Raw genomic sequence first — 7,654 nt, 5'->3', positions numbered from 1 at the left:
AATACAAGCTTGCCTATAACTAGTCAGACAAAGATGTTAACTGTTCCTAAGAATTCTGCAGGACACGTCTACGTAGAGTTTTGTAAAGAACATGTCACTCGACACGAACTGTTGAGATTCGAATCATATGATGTATACAACGACCAATGGGTCATACGCACGTGGGACGGAAGGCATCTGGCTGTCGACGACGACGGTAGATTAATCGTCAAGGTTATCATTCATTATTCTAGCAATAACTTAAATCATTAATAGTTGTATTGGTATCTCTCTAGACTGGATGTGTTACGACCAAATTTCTTCGTTTTGTTCCAATTGAGAATCTGTTGAGCTGCTTCGAGGGTATTCAATGTAAAATGATCTTGTGTGGTACGTCGATTAACCCACTTTCTACCGAAAAATCATTTATTGTCAAACAAGACGGTCCAGGTACACCAGTACTTTCGAGTCAATGCCAAAATTACCAAAATTTTAAAGAATCTGGAACATTAAGAAATCTACAAAATTCCACCCATTTTGTAAACTTTTTGCTTACAAGCTCTGACAGCGTAAATCAGCGGTTGACAAGCGGTTTGAAAAGAATGTGCCCGAGAGCTTTCGACCCGAGTGGAAACGCATCCAACGACCAATGCGATGTTTAAGCCTTGGTGTACTACAGTATTGCATATCCGCAAATTTTTTCTCTAGATAAACATTGACTAAATTTCTAGTAAACTCTATTTTGTGTCGAAGCATGTTTCTGTCTTTAGTGACTGGCTTTAGGTAACTTATTCAAGTGGTAAAGAACACGAATGTCTACTAGTAATTGAGTATTATTGATTCAACTATGATTAGTCTCGGTAAATTAACGAATAAACAGTTATTAGATACTGCTTTCATTGCTTACCTTAATGGTCTGTCTTTAATTAACTGCAGCTTCCACATCAACTAGAACACATGACCACCAAGTGATCTACACGTGACAGACACATGACCAACGCATAAACATCTCACGACCAACATGTGACCAACACATGATCAACACGTGACCAACACATGACAGACACATGACCGACACATGATCAACACACGACAACACATGAACAACTACAAAACCCAACAAATCCACGATTCTATTGTCGATGAAAATTCAGCTAAATATGGTAAGACCTACGTGTTTTACTTACCCGCCTTATAGACAGCGCTATATATATGCTTTTCTCACCTTTTTTGATTCAAATTACAGTAAACAGACCGTCACACACTTGTACAGTTATTCATTGCACGTGACCAACCGGAAGATTTAAAGCCACAAATCAAAACAAAACCTTGTCTAGCTCAAGCTAATCTAAACAACCACGCACTTAGTTATTGCTTATTCAGGCACGTAAACCATGTAAAGACCTGTCACAATTAATTCGTAGATTAGGGAGCAGAAGTATACAGACACCATTTTAAATTACAGTTGTAAAATTTGTTGCCAGCCAAAAATTACCAGTTTCAACAAAAATGCGACACTCTAGGTAGTTGATTAACGAAGAATTCAACCTGTTATTACTCATCGGGAGCTTCCTTTAACGTTCAACGTCTTAGCATTTCTATGTCTGCAAAACTGTACACCTGCAACTGCATCATCTAGATCTTTCTCTGTGACAGGTCTATATCTTCATGCACAATTTGCTGTAACTATTTTGTGTGCATCTCACGCTATAGCCACAGTTGCTATAAAATTCAAAGCCTCAGTTGTTGGTTTTAACGCCACGGTCTTTTCATAATAAATAAATTCAAAATGAGAATATAAATGCATGCAACTGTGCACGATTATATGAATTGCATAAATAGCTATAGGAAGTTTACAACCAGATAATACATATAGATACCTATTAAGAGTTTAGACTCAGATAATAACTATATACCTATAGAAAGTTCACAATCACATAATAAGTATTTATGCAATTTATATAATTATGCACAGTTGCATGCATTTATTCATTTTGAATTTATTAATATAGTCTACAACTATTATTAAATCGTGAGAAAGAGAAGACCAGACTTTTAGGTTACCTACTAGAAACAAAAACACGCAAGATATTCCATGCACTTAAGTAAGTCAACAATAAAAAGTCAATAGATAACATTTGGAGACTTGTGCATGTCGCCAGGACTCTCTAGCTATACGCCACTGCCAGTCTGAGGTGTTACCGATCTTAACAAAGAATAACTACAATTAGACTAACATTTTAAAAAGCCAAACATGGTAACTAGCTAGCAAACACAAACTACAAACGCTACAAAGGAAAAAAGACAAAAACACGCGCGTCCAACTATAATATTCGATCAAATGTTCACACTACGACTCGTTCCAACTTTCATTTGTCGTTATTGCACAGACGCAGCGCATCGCTCGTAAGACACCGTCGCAGTAGGGTCAAATGTTCTCGGACACAGTCGTTTCAAACCGGGCCCCAGCATTGTCTTCACGCTCTCAGAGTTGGCAATCAAGAAAGTAATTTCAAAATGTCTGTCTTGACCGGATTTTTGTAGACGCTTTAGTGTTTCCGATTCTTTGAATTTTTGATAACTTTTGCATTCACCTGAAGACACTCGGACAGCTTGATCGTCTCGTTTGACAATAAATGAGGCTCCAGTAGAAAGTGACGTCGCACATAAAATCATTTTACAACTAATACCCTCAAAGCAGCTCAACAGATCGTCGAACGAAACCAGTCGAAGAAACGTGGTCGTCACACATCCAGTCTATGTATAACCAGCAACCCAAATATTGATCATTAATATTTATCGATTTTTGTGTTTTGCAATATTAACCTTGACGGTCAATCTTCCATCATTTTCCATAGCCAGATGGCTGCCGTCCCACGTGCGTATGACCCATTGCCCGTCGTGGGATTGAAATCTGAGCAGTTCGTGTCGACCGACGCGTTCTTTTGTAAAGTTTACCAAACTCCTTCTACTACTCAACGCTCTCGTGCTATTCGATATTGGCAAGTCTTCGTTGACAGCCACGAGAAAGTCGTCGCGACAAAAACTAACCTATTAATTAAACAAAAAAAATATATCTAATTTATGTATCAACTATATGCGAATGTGTGTGTGTGTGTGTTTGTGTGTGTGTGTGTGTGTGTGTGTGTGTGTGTGTGTGTGTGTGTGTGTGTGTGTGTGTGTGTGTGTGTGTTTGTGTGTGTGTGTGTGTGTGTGTGTGTGTGTGTGTGTGTGTGTGTGTGTGTGTGTGTGTGTGTGTGTGTGTGTGTGTGTGTGTGTGTGTGTGTGTGTGTGTGTGTGTGTGTGTGTGTGTGTGTGTGTGTGTGTGTGTGTGTGTGTACTAACGGACTGTCGAGGAACTAACCGGTTGAGATTTTGATACTCGTGACGACGACGAAGGCATCGACAGAAATATCGTGAAGAAAGATAGAATCGCCAAGCAATAGAAATATGAAGCATCCATGAGCTCGAGTATAAAGAGAGTATTGTCAATCAGTCTACACTGTACTCTAATGCTATACTACGTACTGACAAGTTCAGCATCACTTTTATATACGTTGCATCGGAACTGAAGCCTACTCGTAGATATTCACCCGCATACGTAGCTTCCCAGAACTATATATAAATACATGAGTATTCGTACTGAGTAATTCTCTGAAATCCTCGATTTATGCAGAATGATCTATAGTATAGAAGGAAATGCGGGATACGATAGAGTGAAGGAAATGTCGATGATCTGGCTTCTTATGGTGATTAACCCATCAACTGATTGCTGAATCTCAACATTCACGTTGATAGCGACGACAAAAATTGAAAAGTTACAAGCGACACGACAAGGAGACTGAGTGTCCGTTAGACTGCGAAGAATGCTTGTATACGTACAAAAGAGCAGCAATGAAGCCGCTGTTGTAGGAAGGATGCCATAAGTATACAGATACTCGTACACCTTAATGATGTAAAACATGCATGTCTCTATATACCACAAATATGCAACAACACTGACACTTCCATGCATCTGTACCTATGGTATACGTATACCCATTATACTTTCGGTTTACATTCTGTGTATATCTCGCCATAGTTGTTTGGTTGCAAACGCTCGGCGCATGCTCGTGGCCTTTGACTAATGAGTTTCTTGCATGACATACCATTGAGTTACAAGTATGCGATTGTTCGTATATACGAGCTGTTTTCTCGACTAGCACGGATAGAACGCAGGGGTACAACGAAGCACGACAGGAAGTGCATTGAAAGGTTAAGAATCCGTATATATTCTTTCTACTTAACTATAATTATATTAATTGCTCTTGCAAACAATACGAGAATGCGGGAAAAAGTTACTACAATTTTCGAACGTACACGAAAGTGCATAGCGCAAGTACTTCTTGTCAATTAGCTAGAGTGCAACCGACATGCATACTCGATTTCCTAGACATCATGAGGGTGACTACATCGACCTTTCACCGTTGCATTCAGTAAACTAAGAGTACAAGTGAAACCTTCTACCTTGAGGTCAAGCACCCTCATGTACTGTGTAACCACCGGAGAGTGACTGCATGCACACGTGAGAGAGACGGGAGGTATTCAATTCTATAGAGCAGACAGACAATTGCTGTGTCTGCAAAGAACGATACATAGGCTGCAAAAATTAAACTGTGTGCAAGCAGCGGTTAGATTTGTGTATAAGCAGGTGGTGTATAAACCATTTGCAAAACGAGTTTAGCGAATCAAATGAAAGGGGCCAATAGGTCACCTTCTCGCACACCTCATTACATTAATTAAGCCAAAGCTTTCCCGTATTAATTAATTAATTAAGTAGACGCCTAGAATGAAGTGTTGGATCTAAAGCAGAAATGACTGCAATTTTTATTTCCTAATTGTCGTTCGCGTTTCCTGTCCAAATTGTAAGAGCACCGACTATTTCTCTAATGCGCTACACGTGACTGACACTTGTATGGAGTTACAAGGTTGATGTTAGCCTCGAAGTTCCATAAAGTCTCCCAAAACAAATTAGAGATGTTGTTACGGGGATTTGTGCACTCGGTGATTCGTGTACCCTCGCGCTTTGCTCGCGATTCCAGACCGTCGACTCGATGGTCCAGACCTCATGTCGGGTACACATATCACCGGGCATGATGCAAGTTGCTGGTGATTTCGGTTCTCGGTAATTTGTGTACCCTTGTGCTTTGCTCGCCGTCCCAGACTGCTTTCAAGCTACAGTACTCGCGATCGTAGTGCAAACTAGAGTACTCTCTGTTCCCGATCATTTAGTGTACATCTACATATATGTAGATGTTTAGTTAAAGAACGAATATCTCGTGACAGTTACACCCGTGGCCGGAAGATGACTATGAAGAAGCCGGATGATAACTGAATCGAAGAAGCCGGATGTATGATGACTGTGACTCAACCAGATGATGACTGACTCTTAGAACTGCCGGATGATGACTGTGACTCAACCAGATGATGACGGACTCTTAGAACTGCCGGATGGTGACTGTGCCTCAACCGGATGACTGCGATCACAGTCACATGTGACTCAATCGGATAATGACTGCGGCATGCTGAGCATACACTATATACTTAGAGACACAGCTCTAGCGCTGGATTCAGATGCAGGTTGTTGCAGTTGTGCAGTTGAAAGTGTCTACAGTCGCGAGCAGTTGTGTATCATAGCACGTAGAATTGATTCTTTGGTTAGCTACAGTTGATCTACTCTAGAGTTGTAGCTGTATCTACGATTCCGTACTGATATGCTCCTATCTGGCTTGTAATAAGTTGTCTCAGTCTGGACCCGCGTGATAGAGTCATGGACAATCCAGAGTTGCCGGATGCAGAGTCAGACGTAGAAGCTACAGTAAGATAGCATTGACACCTCCATGCATTAGTAGTTGGAGAAATGCTCTAAACAAATTGCAACGTTGCAATTACTCTAATGATGTGGTAGAAAGTAGATACTGTATCTTCAGCAGAACAATGGTAGGAAAACATTGTGAACTCATACAAAGAGTTCCTACCATCTGGAGGGACAAACTACACTGATATTCCAAGCAGGAAACGAAAGTCATTTAGAAGAAGAGCAAAATGCTTTACGGTTCAAGATAGAAGGTTGTACTGCACAAAGACTCCAGGTTTACTCAGACTGCTACTGGGCAACAAAAATGAGCAAGATCGTGTCTTTTAGGCTGCTGTATCATAATAAAAATTAGTTGCAGTTATTTGAATATAGCTATGTATATGAGTGAAAGAATTTTTCGGTTGATTGATGTAGGAGTGTCACGTAAATCCAACGGTCATCTGGGAAGAACTAGAACCACTGACAAAATAAGGAGCAGATACTGCTGGCCAAACCAGTACATTGATATTGCAAATCAGGTAGAACATTTTTTGTTACTAATCTTGTAAAATAATTTAACTAGCACAATTAATGTTGTCTAGATAAAAATGTGATAGGTGCTTAGAACGAATTCTGTTCTCAAATTGCAGTCAAACGAACTCCATCCTATTCCTGTTCGTTCAGAAGTGTGAAGTCTAGTTGGAATCGATCTGATGGGACCGCTAACAATGACAAGTCAAGAAAACCAATACATACTAACAATGACATGCTATTTCAGTAAATGGGTTGAAGCTTTTCCCATATCAGACAAAACTGCTGTTACAGTGGCCAGGGCTTTACATTGCCTACTGTAGGCATGGAGCACCAAATGATATTATCACTGATCAAGGCAGAGAGTTTGTCAACCAGGTTGTATGAGATATGTCCTATGTCCTTGTTAATTAAATCATGTATGTCCAATGTGATCTTTGCTTCACCTGTAGGTGTATGTACCACTAGTTGGATGTTTATACTTTGTTTGCTTCAACGGGTGTGTAAGGTACTCCATTTTCAATTCAATGTCAGGCAAAGAATAACAGAAGCTTATCATCCTCAGTCTAACGGACTAGATGAAAGAACACATCAAACAATTAGAAAGTAAGATAAAAATATAAGAAGATAAGTGTAGTTCTATTGCAATTAGAATATTATGATTACATATATGCATTGAAAAATTGGTAATAGAGCATGAAGAAGACTGTGATGAACTCCTCGACCCAGTTCTCTTTGCTATTCGAACCAGTGTTCAAGAGTCCACCAAGTTCACTCCTTTCTTTTTAATGCATGGGTGAGAAGCTAGGTTTCCTTTAGAAGCTGAAAACAGTGAGATCATTTCTTTCAGTCGGTTGGGTGCAGCATGCAGTACATCATCTAAAGAAAATGAGAAAAAAATTTTTCCCTCAAGTGAAAGAAAACATTGAAAACAGCCAGGAAAGACAGAACACAACAATACAGAAAAAGAAAAGGAGCTGTAGCAAACTCTATCCAGATTGGACAGACTGTTTTGCGATTAAATATGCTAAGAATGATAACGAAAGATCATAAGATGGAAGACACCTGGCTTGGACCATACAGAGTTATAGAAATGACTGCATCTGGTGGCTGTGTCCTTCATTGCATCAAAACTAATTCAACAATGAAGCGCAAAGTTAATATTAGTCAGCTGAAGATCTACAATACACCACAGAAGTCTTTTGAATTGGCAAATGCTACAAGCAAAGATGATGAGTCAGCTGCTACTAGGATTAAGGGCAACAGCAAGCCAAATTTCTCATATTTAGAACGTCAGCTAGTTGATCA

At 39.7% G+C, this 7,654-nt stretch overlaps 1 protein-coding gene and 1 long non-coding RNA gene across 2 annotated transcripts; one reads left to right on the top strand and one right to left on the bottom strand.

The window, feature by feature from the left end:
* The first annotated feature begins 38 nt into the window (after positions 1–38).
* LOC134193421 (uncharacterized) lies at positions 39–878 on the top strand. Its single transcript, XR_009972079.1, has 2 exons — positions 39–213; positions 276–878. It is a non-coding gene; the product is annotated as an uncharacterized LOC134193421 (long non-coding RNA).
* Positions 879–2,267: 1,389 nt separating this feature from the next.
* Positions 2,268–3,464, bottom strand: LOC134193440 (uncharacterized). The gene is made up of 3 exons (XM_062662272.1): positions 3,344–3,464; positions 2,806–3,030; positions 2,268–2,736 (listed from the first exon to the last, which is right to left on the bottom strand). Exons 1-3 carry the CDS (start codon positions 3,440–3,442, stop codon positions 2,359–2,361), a joined length of 702 nt encoding a protein of 233 aa, XP_062518256.1. The 5' UTR covers positions 3,443–3,464; the 3' UTR covers positions 2,268–2,358.
* Positions 3,465–7,654: the final 4,190 nt, after the last annotated feature.

This window comes from Corticium candelabrum, chromosome 17 (assembly GCF_963422355.1).
Source record: "Corticium candelabrum chromosome 17, ooCorCand1.1, whole genome shotgun sequence".
Classification (NCBI taxonomy): Eukaryota; Metazoa; Porifera; class Homoscleromorpha; order Homosclerophorida; family Plakinidae; genus Corticium; species Corticium candelabrum.
Note: the sequence above shows the minus strand (reverse complement) of the source record. Positions and strands in the feature narration are given on the sequence as shown.

Coding starts and splice junctions, on each gene's coding strand:
- LOC134193440 (XM_062662272.1), bottom strand. CDS start 3,442: ATGGATGCTTCATATTTCTATTGCTTGGCGATTCTATCTTTCTTCACG. Junction 3,031..3,343: donor GAGTATCAAAATCTCAACCG/GTTAGTTCCTCG, acceptor TTTAATTAATAG/GTTAGTTTTTGTCGCGACGA. Junction 2,737..2,805: donor ATGGAAGATTGACCGTCAAG/GTTAATATTGCA, acceptor GGTTATACATAG/ACTGGATGTGTGACGACCAC.